Below are 18,605 nucleotides of genomic sequence, written 5' to 3' on the forward strand. Positions count from 1 at the left end.
TAGGCCCTTACAAGTTAGAGAAGCTCTTGCAATTGGGGGTGAAATTATTTCAGCTCTAAGAAGCTAATAAATTTCATTCGTTCACACATTGTTGCACTTGATTATGACAGCTATTAGAATGTCCTAGTAACAGTGTCACTAACTAATCTGTTAATGTAAAATGACAAACTTAATCATTTATATAAAATCTGAATCTGAAAAAAACTGTTATCCTAAAGATTACTAGGCTTAAATTTTAAGCTGCTGAACTAACGGTTTTAGAATATGTATAGTAGTATATAAAAAACATTATACTTGGGCTTAAGTCACTTCGCACATGGGAGCACAGCAAGAAGAGGCTCTTTGTCTAGGGCACAAATATGTAAATATGGTCCAGTTAGTTTTACAGACAACATTTTTCCAGCTGCTTCCCTTTGATCCCCAGATCTCTGCTCAGAACACTCAGCGCTACCTCGTTGCATAGAACAGCATCTTCCAATGTGGGTTTCTTAATGTTAACTGGTATTAAATGAGGGTGAGGGGAAGGCAAGGCCTCTGGTTAAACAAATTTTGGGAAAAAAAACTATTAAACAAAACTAAACAGTCTTTAGGACTTCTCAGAACTTAGACTATGCCAATGTGCAATCTGCAACTCCAACAGGGGAAAATATTATATAGAATTTTTTTTGATGGAACATGTCCAGAGGGAATATTTTGTAGGACTTCTTTCCTCTTTATTCACTGCAAATCTGCTCATCATTAAGGTTCATATCCAGTCAAATTTCCTTCATGAGGCCATTCCCAAGTCTGTCAGTTACTGGTATCACTACCCTTTGGCATATTATTATAATCTTATGGTTCTTCGAATTCTCATTTCCATCATATGCGCCATCATTTTTTTTCAGACAGTGTCTTTGTTCTCCACATATTAAAGCATTTTGGATAATGGACCATTCACTATTCACCTATTTTCTACAACACCTACCATAGTGCCCAGAACTTTGTAGGAACTCAGTAAATGCTTGCTGAAGGACTGAAGCCATCTATCTCAAATGTTTGCTATTGATTGCAACAATTCCTCCAGAAAATAAAATTTGTTTCTTTACCTATTTGAGAATAAGTAGATTAGACTTTTATTTTTAAATATATCTTTATGCTCAATTTAACACTGCTTTTGAGTGACAGGGAGAGTAAATCACCATAACCAAGACTCTATTTAAAAAATTCACACTGAACAAGAATCATGCAAGGTTGTTTTTATTAAGCTTTATGTTTAGATTACACCTAAGTATTTCAGGCATTACTTCATTTGACAAGCAGACATGACATTCTAGGAAACATTTCAACAAACTCCAAGGACTTCACAACTATGGGGAACAGAGCACATCTAGTCTGCAGTTAACAGGTATGGTAAGTACTTCAAGGGGTGGTCAAGGGAAAGAAGCTAAATGATAACTGGTCCTCTTTCATAAAATGTTTATCCTAGACAAGTAGCTACAAAGAAAAGCACATGACTGTTACAGAGCTAGAGAGATCTTGCATCCAAATCCATCATTTTCATTACGGGTAGGACTTGGGTGTCACATATCAGAAGGCAGATGATTCCTTCAGAATAAGCTACATATCAAGTTTTCCATGTGTAGTATTAATGCTAATATGATTAGCTCATGTTTAAAAAATGAAAGAAAGAACAATTTTGCATTTAAAACCCACTATGATATATCAGCCACTGAAGGAGGTGCTTAGCCATTGAGGAGTCATCTCTGCACTCTTGTAGTTTATGAGTTCTTCTGAGAAATTTTGATTGTGACCGTCTTGACCTCTGTGTATTCATGGAGACCATATTCTCCACTAGAGAGAGGGGGAAAAATGAACAGAATTTAGCAGAGCAGTACAAATATACTATGGTCAATGATAGTCGAAGTTTGTTCCTGCTTATCTGGCTAGGGACAATGGAAAATATTTTCTGTGTACAGAAGCATTTCAAATAGTAGCTAGCCAACTGTAAGATATCTGGTCTTATATAAATCCCCTTGTGGGAAATTTTTTAAAATATTTTTTTGCATTTTTAAATGATCATGTACCCTCAGTAGACTTTCAAAGAAATTGTTCAGTTTTGACGTTTTTTTCTGCTTGACTATAAAAGGGCTCAACACACACACACACACACACACACACACACAAATCAGCCCAACAAGAATTTTATCATATCTAGCTTAGGTTCAAATAAATAAGATGGCTATATTACTAGAGGAAAAGTAGTAATTTATAATCACTTGAGTAGTGTAGAACAACTATAAATTCAAGTATAGCTCAGTTTAGTGTATTTACCATGTCCAATTGGTCCAGAAATGAGGAAGGGGCTAAAAATGACCAGGCTTCTATTTTCACTCTGACTGGCCCTAATATGGCGTAAAACAAAATATTTTCTAGCTGTAGTTTTAATATCTTTTTCTCTAGATTCTTGGCAAAAACAAAAACAAAAACCCCCCAAAACCAAAAAAACAAAAATCTGACCTTAACTGTTACAACTTTTTATTTGGGGGTGGGGTTTTGTTTTGTTTTGTTTTAAGAGGGGGAGAGGGTTCATTGGCCTAAAATTCAGGGCTTTTGGGCTTTTTGTGGTTGTTGGATTTTTCTATTTATGCAACCCCTGCCATTTGCTTATATAACTCTTAAATTCAACCCAAATGATCAGGAATTAACTTGAGTCAATCAATTAAAATCCTTGTATCTTGTTATCAGGTTTATTGAGACCTCCTATCAGTTTTGGAAACTGACTGTGATTTACCCTTCATTAAAGAGATAACTAAAAAGATTAGGCTAAATTATTCTCTATATTGTTTTGATGAAAGGATTAAATTACATGTACATAAGAGTACTCTTAAAATCATAACACTCATGCACATGTAGGTTTACAGAGGAAAAAGATCTTGATCTTTTTCTACCCCTCTCCTTTGGTGAGGTAGACAGGTATGTAGAAGACATCTTTTTCTCCTGGGTAATCTAATCCTCTTACAGTGCTTATTTTCTTGGGCCATTAAGCTTCTGAAAATACCTTCTAAAAGCTTCAATGAGCATGTTCTTCAAAGTAATTAAAGGGTTTAGCCTCAGTTGTCTGAAACCCATTAAAGGATAATATTTTAGTAAGTATTTTATCTCACAAAGTTAGATATATTAACCCATGATTTTTGCCAATAGGCTTTCCATTGTATTTTGGGTTACATGGACACTTGAAACTCTCAGGAGAGTACAAAGTGTGATAATTGTCTTACTCAAGCTGAAATAAGCCCTGCTGCTTAGTGTTCCGATGTATACAAATTCCTATGTCTATGATACAACACAAAAACATCTTTATATTTCACTTTATATCACTAGCCTATGAGTTATTGGTTCTGTGCTTCTAAAATTGTCAATGTACCAGTCACCTGGGACCTGATGCAAATGCTGATTCTATTTTAGCAGGTCTGGGGATAGGTCTGAGACTCTGCATTTCCAACATACTTTTATGTGATACCCATGCTTCTCATCCAGGGTCCACACTGGAGTAATAAGATGCTAGTAACAAGTTACGCCTGTTTTTCACTCTGTATCCAGAAATGAGCCTGGCACTAATTAAGTAGGCACAGGAAATGTTTGCTGAACTGGTTTGGCAAATATAATCAAGCAAAAACTACTCACGTTAGCCTACCAGTTTACACCACTTTATTTCTCCCCATTTCTGAAGGGGACAGGAAGAAAGAAATACCTTGGGAGGTGTTGAGAGCCAAATAAGTTTGAAATGGCATACTAGTAAAGTCTCAAGTGACCTATGTTAATCTAAGTAAAAATTAGTGCAATTACACAGAGAGAGGGATTTCTACCATTTAACTCATTCCAGGGCCAGCACCATGATCTGAGATGCAAATCCTGGTTTGGGCACTCAGCATCACCACCACATTGGGCTGTGCATACTACTATTTTTAGCTCTTTGAGAACTCTTTCCAACTGATCAATTCTACCTTTCTGTCTTTGAAGATAAACTGTAATTGAACTCTTGGGAGTCATTTGAGGTTATTGCTTCAGTAATTCTCTTTAAACATCTTGCAGCAAATGACTTATTTATTAAATTTGCCAAATTTGGTTTCAGATAGACTTTAACACTAGCATCCTCAGCTGGAAGTTTTGAAGTAAAAATTACAGTATAACTTTTTCCTTTGTATTTCAAAGAAGCAAATTATCTATACTCACAGTCCAGATTTTTAAGAAATTACTGATGGTTGATTCTTGTTTTCATCCCCCTCTTATTTGCTTTCCATATGTCTAGAACATAAAGTTTGACTAAATTGTATTTAACAAAATTGATATGTTTAGTCTACTTTAATTATTTCATCCCTTCTGAGTATTTTATCTTTGACATTCCTAGGGAAGTGTATTAGATAGCTGGGCTAGCAGTAATCTGATCTTCAAAATAATCTAACTTTTGTTATAGCTCTTTGTACAAAGTAATTAGTGCTGCCAAGGGACTCCCCAGTAATGGATATTATAAAGACAAGGAGCTAGGGAAGGATGAAACCATTTGTTGAGTCCCCGCTTTGTGACAGATACATTTCCCTTTTAAATAGGAGAAAATAGATGCTCAGAAGTTAGGCAACTTGAACTGGACTGTGTGGCTAGCAAGAGGTGGAGTCAGAGTTCACAGGCAGGCTGGTTAGTCTCCAGTTATGTTTATTATGCCGTGTGCACCTTTGACAAATTGATCTTTTGCCCACTGCACCTCTCCATCAACATTCTAAAGCTATCTATCGCTTTCCCTGCTCCACTAATATATGTAAGCCGATTTTCTTGAATTCAAGGCTTCTTAATCTGTATCCTATTTAACTCTGAAATCACACTTCTCACCCCCGTAAATCCCCACCTGTCAGGCAAATTCACTAACCCCTCAACATGCCACATAGAACATTCCTTCAAGAATGCCCTCTTATCTGCTTCCTAACATCCTACACTTGTTACATGCCCTAGATCAAGTCCTACCTTTTCTTTTAGGTCTTCTCTTATTCTATAAACGGTCTTTAAGTTTGTATCCACTGCATTTTCACCGGGGTTAGAACCACAGAATCTCAAGCATGGAAAGGAGCTCATAAACCTTTTACTTTCTTCTCCCACTCCTATCCCCACCACAAATGCTGAGCTTGTCTGACAGATGGAAACTGAGAGTTAGCGAGGTGACGTGAATGTTATAGTCTGGTGGTGCCCAGATTTTCCGTCCTCCAATACTGCGCTCTGCGTTTTCACTGCTTCTCTACCTTCGTGAGGCACAGACTCCCAGTCTGTTACCATTTATTTCATAGTGTGTGTTGGTTATTTTGCTCTCTCTCTATTTTTTACACGTTCCTCCTGCCACCATGATTATATGGAAGGTGGAACGTGGTACCGTGTTTCTGGGGCTCCTAGGACCTCATATACATAGGAACTACTTAATGAAAGTATATTGAGAAGGAGGATGGATCATTTTAACATGCCCTCTTTTCACTGACTCCCCAATGGTAGTTGTTTCATTGTGATTTTGCTGATTTATTTAAATGACAAGTACCTGGCTCTTTAAGGCACTCATGACCTTTAGAAGCTGAGACTCACTTTTACTTGCTGTTTACAAAACGAGCAGCTTTACTGTGTTTGATTCCATAAGGTTTGAATATAATGTGTCTTTTCCTGGTGATTTTTTAAATTTATTGATAAATATGAGAAAATTTTAAGAAATAAAATGGTTAAAAGTGCTTGAACAAAATTGACCAAACACATTGCCACTACTTTCTGTGTATAAATATGTATGTGCACGTTTTTAAAAAGTCAGTATTTCCTGGATTGAAAAGCAACTGAAGGCTCATAAATGCATTTGTATAATATATGTATCCTCAATCTAGTCATGACTATAAAACATGTTTTCCTTAGTTAAATTTTTCTTTCAGTTTAGATTTTAGTACCAAAAATAACTCATTCAGGTTATTTTAGAGTCTACATCAAAAATATTACAACAAATGAGAATCATTACTCCTACACTGAAAAGTTTTTTGATATAGAGACACCTAATTTACTTATGTAAGAGGCATATTCAAATAGCTAAACTGTTCTTATATTTGCACACTTCTTAGAATCACCAATTTGTAGTTTCCACCTCCTTTCTGGAAATGTTTCCCCAATATATTACATTCATGTATACAGCAAACAATTCTAAAAGTAAGCAATATTTCAGTAACCAATGTAAAGTGCTTAGTATGATCCCTTGTGAATTGTAAGAGTGTAATAAATTGTATTTCCCTCTGCCATCACCTTTTTGCACTTTTTGGGGGTAAATCCAGCATTTAAAAAGCTGTTTGACAGTATTAATCTCCAGGAAAGAACAGAGGCAGGTTTTAATCCAAGTAGTAACTAAGGATTAATTCCTTGAGAGTGAGAACCATTTTTATCAAGATAAGTATTCATCTTAACGAAAGTTATTCTTACAGTTCGCGACCATTTCCAGACATCTTGAATCCACCAAAGGGGCACTGGGCAGATACCACACTATAGCAGTTAACCCTGAAAAGAAAATAAGTATGTTATAGGTCATACTTAACCTATGAAATAACTCCTAAATTTGGAATTTTTGAAATTCAGAGAGTTCTTTAACAACTCTATTTATTTTAATATTACGTAGTCATTTTTGAGCAAAAGTAGCACTATAAATTAGAATGCAGGAGTATAAGTATATGTATATATACTGCCTAGGAATTTTTTAAAAATGGTACACTCTATATGTTGATAGCCATTTTGGCAGTACATCATGTCCCTGAGAAGTTATAGCTTGAATTATAAAAGATAGACTACCCAACGTACCATAAGAGGAAGGATATGGTCTGTGAGAGACAAGTTTGTTGGATGGGTGTTCTTTACTGCCTATACTCAGTAAGCTTTGTAGTTCTCTTGTGGGTTGTATACTTAACAGGCTAGAATTAATTTTCTTTTATAATTGTAATATGTCTCATATTACTTAGTTTACTTTTTTCATTAATTAATTCAAAAAATTGCTTAGACAGAGGCCTTGACAGGAGTTGGATTTCATTATTAATTTGCGTATCCCTTGCCATATTTTAAAAAATGTTTCAAAATGCTTTTATGAACATATAATTATAAAAACATGAATAATTAGAATTTTAAAAAATTAAAAGACCTACATCCAGACTCAGTCACAGAATCTGATATAATTTGTGGGTTTGATGTACACCCTCCTCTACCCAAATCAGTGTAGATATTTTTAAAGCTCCCCAGACAACTCTACTGTACAGCCAGGGTTGAGAATCACTGCTTTAGAGTCTGAAATAGGTCTGAATCTCAGCTGTCATTTATTGCATGATCTCGATCAATTATGCAACCTCACTAAGCTTCTGTTTTTCCGTCAATAAATTTTCCATACCAATTAACAGTTGTAGTAAGGTAACATGAGATAATGAATGTGAAGACTGCCACGTGGTGCTTAGCGTAGAGTGCATACTGACTAAATCATGAATGTCCCTTTGCTTAAGAAAAAAGATTCTAGAGCTATCAAGAGGGGCAAGGATTTCTTGGCTGTCTCTCAAGGATAAATACTTCTCAACGTCCAGTGGATTTGGTTGTGACATTATGGGGAAGAAAATAATCTTGGGCTGTTGCTGGGACTGAGGGGACGAAGTGAGGTCTGATGGAACAAAAATTACTAACAAGGCAGTCCAGAGATGGGGGGCTGGGCAGGGGATGTGACAGTTTGAGAGGCATAGCCTTGGCACTTATATACTCTAAATTAAAGTGTAAACATCAGAGATATAAACCATGTCAAAAATAAAACAGACATGCTTCTCAAAATGCAATATGTTCTTCCAATTTAAGACCTTCAGACATCTCTAATAATCTCAGAGTAAAAAGCTAATGTAAGAACTAAATGCTTGTATACATAAGGGCACTGAATAAATACTGTCTTACTATCTGATTATCCTGATTAAACAGAACTTTTATCTCCCTTGCGTGTAGCATAGTGCCAAGTGCCTAGAAATTATTTATAATAATAATACATATTGTATTAGCCAAACATCAATAAAGTATTTTGGGCAAGTAATTTTAGAAGGCTGGATAGAGTTAAATATATATATGTGTGTGTGTATATATATATAGATATAGATAGATATAGATATGTGTGTGTATATATATATATATATATATATATATATATATGCTCTATCTATCTATCTTCTATGCTCTTCTAAAGTTCTTCCAGCACAGCAGGATTTTTTTTTTTTTTTTTTTTTTTTTTTTTTTGCTGTACGCGGGCCTCTCACTGCTGTGGCCTCTCCCGTTGCAGAGCACAGGCTCCGGACACACAGGCTCCGCGGCCATGGCTCGCGGGCCCAGCCGCTCCGCGGCATGTGGGATCCTCCGGGATCGGGGCACGAACCCGTGTCCCCTGCATCGGCAGGCGGACTCTCAACCACTGCGCCACCAGGGAAGCCCAGTACAGCAGGATTTTTGTTTGTTTGTTTTATTTTCAAACAGCAGGCCATGTGATTCCAAACAAAAAATCAAAGTCAGAAAAAATTCAGAGTAGCCTGTTAATGTGGTTAACATTGAAAAGGTGATATTACATAGGTTTGACTTACCACACTGTCCCGGCCTGCAGAGCAGAGGAGACTGTGATGGCTTTATCAATGTCTTTGGTAAAAATTCCTGCTGATAAGCCATAGAAAGTATTGTTTGCTCTCTTGATTACATCATCTAAAGATTTAAACTTCATGATTTGCTGCACTGGTCCAAATATCTATACCACAAGAAATGAATGAAATAAATCAAAGTAATAGGTTACAACTAAATATTTATTTTGTATTATAGTTACAAATATAAATCTATGTAATATATAAATAAAATATTTATATTTATTATATTTCATGTAAATATACTTATGTTTTATATTGACTATAAGGTACTTGGCACACAGTGAGCAATCACGAAATGTTTTTTTATTATCAATAAAAACAATCAAAATTGCAGACCAATATCCCTTAAACCACAGACCAATATCAACTACAGCAAATATTCCTAAAAAATATTAGCAAATAGTTTTCAGCAATACCTACAAAGAATTGTACACCATTACCAAGTGAGGTTCATTCTAGAGATGCGAGGCTGGTTCAGTATTCAAAAATCAATCAATATAATACATCATATTAATAGAATGAAGGAAAAATATCACATAATCATCTCAATTGATGCAGAAAAAGCATTTGACAAAAATCCAACCTCCTTTCCCCCTCAACAGATTATAAATAGAAAGGCACTTCTGAACCTGATCAAAGGCAGTTATGAAAAATCTTACAGTTAACATCATACTCAGTGATATGATACTGAATGCTTTTCCCCTAAGATAGGGAGCAAAGCAAGATGCCCACTTTTACTACTCTTATTCAACATAGTGCTGGAATTCTAGCAAGTGAAAAAGGCAAGAAAAGGAAATAAAAGGCATATAGATTAGAAATGAAGGAATACAATTGTCCCTATTTGTAGATGACATGATTGTCTACATATAAATTCCCAAGGAATATCCAAAAATCTTCTAGAATACCTGAGTTCAGTGATGTCACAGGATGCAAGAAAATATACAAAAATCAAATATACTTGTATATACTAGCAATGAACATGTGCATACTGAAATCAGAAATACCATTTACAATCACTCAAAAAATACTTAGGTATTGGGCTTCCCTGGTGGCGCAGTGGTTGAGAATCCGCCTGCCGATGCAGGGGACACGGGTTCGGGCCCCGGTCTGGGCGGATCCCACATGCCTTGGAGCGGCTGGGCCCGTGAGCCATGGCTGCTGAGCCTGCGCGTCTGGAGCCTGTGCTCCACAACGGGAGAGGCCACAACAGTGAGAGGCCCGCGTACCGCAAAAAAAAACAAAAAAAAAAACAAAAAAAACCCATAGGTATAAATCCAATAAAACACATATAGGACTTGTTACCAGAAATTACAAAATGCTAATGAAAGAAATAAAGGAAGATATAAATAAATGGAGAGATCTACTATATTCAATAACTGGAAGATTTAGCACAATAAAAACATTAATTCTCCCCAAATTGATATATACGCAATTTTAACACAACCCCTCTCAAAATTCCAGCAAGATTTTTTAGTATATATGGACAAGGTTATTCTAAAATTTATATGGAAGAGCAAAGGAATTAGATAAAACAATTTTGAAAAAGAAGAATAAAGTGAGAGGACTCAGTCTTTCTGATTTCAAGACTTACCATACAGCTACCAAAATCAAAGGAGTATGCTCAATATTTTGTAATAACCTATAAGGGAAAAGAATCTGAAAAAGAATATATATATATATATTCACATATATATGAACCACTTGGCTGTACACCTGAAGCTAACACAGCATTGTAAAACAACTATACTTCAATAAAAGTAAATAAATTAAAAAAGGGAGTATAGGTAGAGAAATAGACACATACATCAATTGAAGAGTAGAGAACCCAGAAATTGATACACACACAAATATGCACAACTGAACTTTCACAGTTGCAAAAGTAATGGAATGGAAGAAAAACACCTTTTCAACAAATGATGCTGAAGCAATTGAAAATATCGGCAAAAACAAACGAACAAACAACCTTGACTTAAATCTCACACCTTGTATAAAAATTAACCTAAAATGGTTCACAGACTTAAATGTAAAACATAGACTATAAAGCTTTCAGAAAGAATTAAAAAATTACATGGAAAAAAGTTTTTTTGGACTTAGGAGTAAACAAAGAGTAGTTCATAGAGTTGACACGAAAAATACTATCCATAAAAAGAAAAATGGATAAATTGGACTTCCGTAAAATTAAAAACTTCTGTTCTGAGAAAGACCCTGGTAAAGAAGATGAAAAGACAAGCTACAGCCTGGGAGAAAATATTTGCGAACCACACATCCAAAAAAAGATCAGTATCAAGAATGTATAAGGGGCTCTCAAAACTCAACAGTAAAAAGCACACAATCCAATTAGAACATGAGCAAAAGAAATGAAGAGACATTTCATCAAGGAAGTTATCAGATGGCAAATAAGCTCATTAAAGATGTTCAATGTCACTAGCCACTAAGGAAATGCAAATTTAAACCTCAGTGAGCTATCACACCTATCAGAATGGCTAAAATAAAAAATAGTCACAACAAATGTTAGCAAGGATGCAAAGAAATTAGGATCATTCATACATTGCTAAGGGGAATGTGAAATCATTCAGCCACTCTGGAAAACAGTTTGGCAATTTCTTAAAAAGTTGCATCTACCATATGACCTAGCATTATACTCCTGGGCACTTATCCCAGAGAAATGAAGACTTGTGTTCACACAAAAACCCTGTATACTGATGTTTATAACAGCATTATTAAAAGTAGCCCCAAACTGGAAACAACCCAAAGTTCTTCAAAGGGTGAATGGTTAAACAAACTATGGTGCACCCATACTATGAAATACTACTCATCAATAAACAGGAACAAACTATCCTTACATGCAACAACCTAGATGAATCTATAGAGAATTACGCTGAGTGAAAAAAAGCTAATCCCAAAAGATTGCATGAAGTATGAATCCACTTACGTAACATTCTTGAAATGACAAAATTACAGAAATAAAGAAGAGATTAGTGGTTAAGAGAAAACCAAGGGTTGAGGACGGGATGGTGTAGGAAGGATAATAGATTCGGCTATTAAAGGGAAACATGAGAGATTCATGTGGTGATGAAATGTTCTGTGTCTTGACTGTATCAATGTTAACATACTTGCTGTGATATTATAGATTTGTAAGATGTTATCAATGATGGAAACTGGATAAAGAGTACATGGGATCTTTCTGTATTCTCACAATGGCAACAGAATCTACAATTATCTCAAAATAAGGAGTTTAATTTTTAAAAACAGCATATCACTTTATTCTTTTCCAATTATTTTCAAATATATTATTTCCAAAGGAGAAAAAGCAACAATGAACATGGAATTGTATTTTCTATTACTTTAAATCTGTGAAGGAAGCACCTAGAAATTGTTAAGCATCCTGATCTGCAGTCAACTGGAAGTTCTTGGCCTGCCCAATGAATTCCTGACTATTTTTAGTCTTAATCAAAAATAAACCCTTTATCAGTATTAGAAATGAAAAGTAACATTTATTGGAAAAGGTGTTCAAAGAGCTGAGAATGTTACAGTAATACTTTGTATACATCCACACAGACAAAATATGTCAACAAAGGGAACAGAACAGAATGAAACCATTTACCTCCTCTTTGGCAATGCGCATCTCATCAGTAACATTAGAGAAAACCGTGGGCTGGATAAAGTAGCCTTTATTCCCCCATGGACCTCCGCCACACTCCAGTTTGGCCCCTTCCTTCTTCCCACTTTCAATGAGGTCAAGTATTTTTTCATATTGTTCCTTATCAATCTATTTGAAAAATATCACATGAAAAGGAAAAAAAATAGCAACCTGTAAGATAATACTTTGCCCAGCCTGTAAATAAAGGTTTCAAAATGCTAGGCTATTGTTATCAAGTTAAATATTCAACCAAAACAGCTGACAGAGGCTCAGATTTATTGTTGGGTATATTTTGTCTCAAGACTTTTCTGGAAAGAATCCTTGAAGATAAATATTTGTATTTAGTGCTTGTTTCACAGCCATGTAAGAGAAGTGTATTGGCACTGCAAACATGTGTAAACCTCTTCACACAACTGTCATTTATTTACAGGAAGAAATGTCTGTTAATCATCAACCACACTTACCTGGAAACTGTAATCCTAAATGAAATTAAAAGGTGAAAGGAGAAAAAGAAAACTTTGATACTGGGTTAATTAGACATGGCAGTTGGAAAGCAGATGCTTTGTGACATTAGGAAGATTCCTCGACCTCTGCTTCTCTTCATCCGGACCATCCCCTTGTGGCAGGGTCCATGCTGACCACAGCCTGGTTATCCCACCCAGTTTAAGTCCCCCTGGGGCAGTGAGTAGGTCTGGTTTTAATTTCTGACCTGTCCTGATTGTTGCCAACCTGCTTTGTTAAATGGACCACATCTAAATATATTACAAGAACTACAGAACTTAAATGGTTTATTTTTACAAGGAAAAGAATGACTACAGAGTTCTAGCTGGGAACGTCAGGAGCCCATACCTCTCCTCCATGCACTGGAATTGGGACTACCTATCGCCTCAGTTCCTATTTGGGGGTGTTGAAGGATTGGGTGATTCTTGGACTCCAAATCACTGGTGAAGACTGCCTTGTCTCAGAGGTGGCTAGGGTTAGGTTTCAAAGGAAAAACATCGGAGATCCTGGAGTCAAGGTGTGAGCCTCTTGTCAATTTGCCTTGACTCTTCTGACTACTTAAAAACTGTTGTTCTTTATTGTCGTCTTCTTTGACTCTGTAATCTCCCCTATCTTCTAAATCCCAGGAAAAGTTTTCAAAGTTCTCACGCACACAATCCAGCTCCATATCCAATTAGATTAAATACTATTTACACATATAACAAATTCTTCCTTGGTAAAGTCCTTTTCCAATCTGATTTCAAAGACCAAAATATACATTTCCTTAAAAAGTTGGAAGTAATCAGTATTTTCATTTGAAAAAGAAGTTATGATATCCACATGTATATATATAATTTTATATCATAAATTAGAATATATATTAAAGCTTAGTAAATGAGTGTCTCTTTCCATAAGCTCTTTCTTATAACAACAAATGAGTATTTCAAAGGGTAAAGAAGCTTCAGGGGCTTTTCGGTCTTTTACTCAAAGTCCCAACATATCTACTTTTTCTACTTATTCAGTGCAACCTGTGACAAAAATATTTTCACTTATCAAGTTTAAATTATTATGTTAAGTAGTTAGATCACTGGATTATTTACTTAAGAACCCTATGAATGGAAATTTTCTTAAAATGAAGCATTCTAGCTCAATTTTTGAGCCTCCGGTTGAATTGTGCAGATCCCCTGATGGGGGGAAATATTGCCTAACAATGTTTAATATTAAGTATCTTCTCTTCCCTTCCTCTCTCTTATTCTTTTCTTTCCTCTTCACATATATATTTCTTTCTATCTATCTATTTATCTATCTATCATCTATCTTATGTCTGTTTGATAGATGTGTATCGCAAATGGGAAACGTGTTTACTTTTATATAGATAGATAAATAGACAGATATTTAGAGAAAGAAACAATCACAGCTAAAACCTTAGAATCCCATCCTTTTTTAGAATGGGAGACCAAGTCAAAATTGAATTTAATACATGCCTTGGCATCCATTTGGAAAGTTACCCAATATGATCAAAATTAGCAACTACTTCTATGTAGTTACTAAACACAAAGATAAATACAAAATATAACAAGATTAGACTTAACAAACCGTATTACTTCATTTACCAGTTAAGTTATTTTAGGGCTTTTAGATTTCAATATTTGGTGTTGCCTAAGTCCTAAAATTTTCCTGCTTGGGTATCTTGGCATGAACAGGAAAATCCAAGACGGCCTTTTAACTTTCTAGACTGTAAGCTCTATGAGATCAGGTAGAAACTCTACTCTGGATCAAGACCTCAAAGGGCAGGAGTAAATTTAGAACCAAAGGTCCAGGAGCTTGAAAGCAGACAATGAACAGAGAACTGTGTAACGAAGAGGGAAGGGTGAGCTTTGGATAAGAGAGACACTCTCGTTGACAGTGGTTCTAAGCAGACAGAAGAAAATGGGAACCCTAGGGGATCATTGAGCTTTAACAACTAAAATGGGAAGTTTGCCACAAAGCCAGGAACTCGGGACTTTTTAAGACACTCATGCTATCTTTAGAAGGTCGAGTGACTAAAGACTTTGGAGAGAATTTATAGAGGTGTGCCAGCTGCCTGTATCTGGGGATGGAAGCCAAGAAAAAGGATTGATGCTGAGGAAAGAATAAATGATAGGATTGTATAAGAACTTCCAAGTGGATAGGAACTGTAAATAGGGATTCAGAGGTGTACAGATTGAGGAAAACAAATTTACAGCATTTGTTATTTTTCCTCACATCTTTAATTCCCAGCATATCTCTTCATCTGTTTCTGGATGTGATAACTGGGCAACACAAAACCAGGATACTTTCTTTACCATTGGGAGTTAGATTCATTATTTTTTTAATCACCAAACTGATATAGTATTGTCACCTGGGAAGATACGTGAATGGGAAGTAATCGTATTTAAGTAAAACCAGGTCTAGAGAAGACACTTTATTCTTGTGCCTGGTGAACGCTGTTCCATCTATTTTACACTCACCTGAGGGCCTTGATTGACTCCTGGGGTTAGAGGATTTCCAAGAACATACTTTCTAGCCTGCTCAACACTCTTTCGAACAAACTCATCATAAATTGATTCTTCTACAAAGAGCCGGGATGCAGCTATACAACATTGGCCCTGGTGGTAGAATACCCCGTGGTGTGCAAATGCAACAGCACTGTCCACTGCAAAGAAGACATTCATGTTAAAGAAGAGATGTTTTCTAAAGATTATATATTTTATACATCTTTCTCAGAGGTGATATGATGGTATAAAAAAATCATGAGTCATATAATCATAGATTCAGTATATTCTATCTCATCAGCCAGGTGACACATTAACCTTTCTGATCCTTTATTTGCTACTAAAATGATAGTAAAAATAGTAGACTCTGAAATAATAGTGGTTATTAATACAACTTTAATATGCGCAATTCCAAGAATGTGGAAACTATCCTAAGATCAAATCTCACTGCAAGTGATTTTTATAAATATCTCCATTTATAATTAGATGACTGAATATTTCTTTCAGGCCTCAGGTTTTAACTAATGACAAAGAAAATATAAAATATCCATTACATTAAATAAGAATTTAAAAACATTCTTAGATACCCTAATCAATAGAAAAAGTGATATTTCTGAAAACAAAAAAACCCCATAAAACCCCCCAAAACCTCCAAACAACTAATATTCAGAATTGCCCACCCACCTTCTATGAAAACATTTTTCTAAATTTATGTAAAGTGTGCCATGTTATTTCATATATGCCTATAAATTCTTCTTATCTGTTTATTTGAGATGGTTATGTGGGTTTTAAAAAGAGGAAATAGTTTGCTTCATTAGTAGATCCTAAACAACCAGAAGAAAGCTTTCTTTGCATTTTAATTTTCTAAATGCAGAAGGTTTAATTTAACATTGTAGCAATTGGATATTGTTATCTTTATTTTGTGAACGAATCACATCTGCTTAGCTGTAGTGAAAGCAGTTTACAGGAAGATCTGGTAAAATCAGAAATCTTGTCATGTCTGTAGAATGTATAAGATAGTGTGCTCTAAAAAGCTTCAGGTAAGATCACAGTAACAACATAAGTCATCTGTGTTGATTGCCTCAGACCAATAATGCAGCTCTTAAAGAGACAGATGAATGTTTGACCTTCTTTTTCTGCTGGAAATAATTGTGGAATTCTCCTTGATAATATAATCAGGATGAACCTAGGATATTGTATAATGGAGTCACATCGTAATTAGAGATTTAATATATATAAATTCAACTACACCTGCTAGAAGAAAATGAGAGAAATTACTTAAATAGTAGGCATCCTTTTCCTCTGGCCATTTTATTCAATGAGCGTGTGACCCAGAGAGAAGGGAGATGACAAATGTGCAACTTGCTGTCTCTCCAGCTGGTCTCAGTCCAACGTGTCTGAAGGTATCTCACCACGCTTAAGGTGATGCTAATATATAAAGGTATGGAACTAAGAATATCCATTACGGCCCCTAAATGCAAAATAGTTAGTTTCTCTAGAGTTCAGCTGAGAAAATAGCAATCTATTCCAAACCAAGAAATTGTGTCTGTGTTGGACTTATCTAGGCGTTATAACTTTAGGACAATTTAAGAGATTTTTAAGAGTAATTTTGGATTCTGGTTAATGCCTTACACTTTGACGTTAGAAGCAAACCCTTCATTGTATGGCATTACCAGACACCAGAAAGGAGAAGGGTGAGAAGTGAGCAGAGTGACTTTTACTCACGGTCGGCATCAGCAAACACAATGCAAGGACTTTTTCCTCCGAGTTCCAGGGTCACCCTCTTCAGATTGCTTTTCCCAGCAGCTTCTTTGATCATTTTGCCAACCTGAAATGGAGCATTACAAAGGAGGAGGCTTAATCTGCTCTCATGAAGGCAGGTTTCTTTAGCGATTTAAATTTATACGATGTTTGTGCCACAGTTACGTCTCATTAGGGAGAAATGGCATTTTTCCAGATTTGGCACTTTCAGATACCAAAGACTCCTCCATCCAAGCATAAACATAGGATGGATCATGAAGACAGATATATTGAATGTGATAGCTGATCTTGATGTATACATGGCTAGACAGGTTATTTTTCATTTTAATCAGAACTTCATCTTTCTTCTGATCAGTCTGACATATCATGATCCAACCATAATTTATCTAATTTGACTTTTCGTCCCTCTGTTGAAATCCAGAAAACTCTATCCAGACAAAGTGGCGTATTTACCAGCCTCGAATCTCTCTCTGCTTCTCATTTATAATGAGACCCAAAGGTCTTACCCCGACTTGGGCTGCCTCCAATCCTACCCTTCCTTAGGGTCCAGCTCGTATCTTAGCTCCTCTTTGAAGCCATCTGTGATGATTCAAGGTGAACATGACCTTTCTTTCTCTGATCTCCGATAAGTGCCCTCATGAGGACTCATTTCAGAGTTTCTCTTGGATTGTATTATTTGTATAAATATCAATTTCCCAAACAGATGTTGCCTCCCTGGTAGCAGTGACAATGTTCTATCATTGCATACCTTTTCTCAGCACTATCTGTCAGAGTGGGCTCACTTAACTATTGATTAACTGATATCCCCTCTCCCCCATGTCTCTTGCTCTCACTTCGCTCTTTCTCACGCTGTCCTCCACACCTTTGAAGAGTGGAGTTAGGAGAAAGAAATTGAGTCTGTGTTCTGTGCTGCTACTTCAGTTAGCTGGAATCCTACTGTTTTTCTTTTTTTTTTCTTATTAATGCTAGTGGCCTCTCTTCAGAGAAAGAGTTTTCTTTTTTTTTTTTTATGGATCACTTCCTATGAAGATTAGTTTCTACAGTTCTTTATATTTTTCTCATTTCTAAAATCTGGCCTGTTTTATAATTATTTCTTCTTTCTTCCTTTATTTAATATAACTATTTCTTCCTTATTATTTTTTATTGAAGTCTTAGTACACTAAAAGGATCTTTGCTTTTCTTTTTACAAGATGATTCATCTTATCTTGCTTCTTTTATTCTCTGGATTTCTTTTCTTCCTCAACACATCAGATTTTAAGAAAAAGTTTCTATCTCAACTGAATAAAAGTTAAGTAGATGCTTGTTGAATGTGTGTTTAAATTTTGACTGTTGAACCAACTCCTACTGTGCATTACAGAGTAGAGCATTAATTAATCTGCTAATGTTTTCATCTTACGTAAAATCTTCATGCACTAAATCAAACCCTTAAATGTAGGTTAATAAAAATAAACTAAAAGTAGACTGGCAATGAAGAAACCCTGTTTGAAATTTCTCTTGTATCCCATTTTGGTTCCACAACATATTTCTTATGAC

At 35.6% G+C, this 18,605-nt stretch overlaps 1 protein-coding gene across 1 annotated transcript in view; it reads right to left on the reverse strand.

Moving 5' to 3' along the window:
• Positions 1 to 1,220: 1,220 nt before the first annotated feature.
• ALDH1A1 (aldehyde dehydrogenase 1 family member A1) overlaps positions 1,221 to 18,605 on the reverse strand; it is a 55,134-nt gene continuing 37,749 nt past the window's right edge. Inside the window, exons 8-13 of the mRNA XM_082629249.1 lie at positions 17,037 to 17,139; positions 15,288 to 15,472; positions 12,283 to 12,447; positions 8,625 to 8,782; positions 6,463 to 6,537; positions 1,221 to 1,830 (exon numbers count right to left, since the gene is read on the reverse strand). Of these exons, the coding sequence (XP_082485375.1) occupies positions 1,758 to 1,830; positions 6,463 to 6,537; positions 8,625 to 8,782; positions 12,283 to 12,447; positions 15,288 to 15,472; positions 17,037 to 17,139 (759 nt within the window). The 3' untranslated portion in view covers positions 1,221 to 1,757. The remainder of the gene's footprint in view (positions 1,831 to 6,462; positions 6,538 to 8,624; positions 8,783 to 12,282; positions 12,448 to 15,287; positions 15,473 to 17,036; positions 17,140 to 18,605) is intronic.

This window comes from Mesoplodon mirus, assembly GCF_964341445.2.
Source record: "Mesoplodon mirus genome assembly, chromosome: 1".
Classification (NCBI taxonomy): Eukaryota; Metazoa; Chordata; class Mammalia; order Artiodactyla; family Ziphiidae; genus Mesoplodon; species Mesoplodon mirus.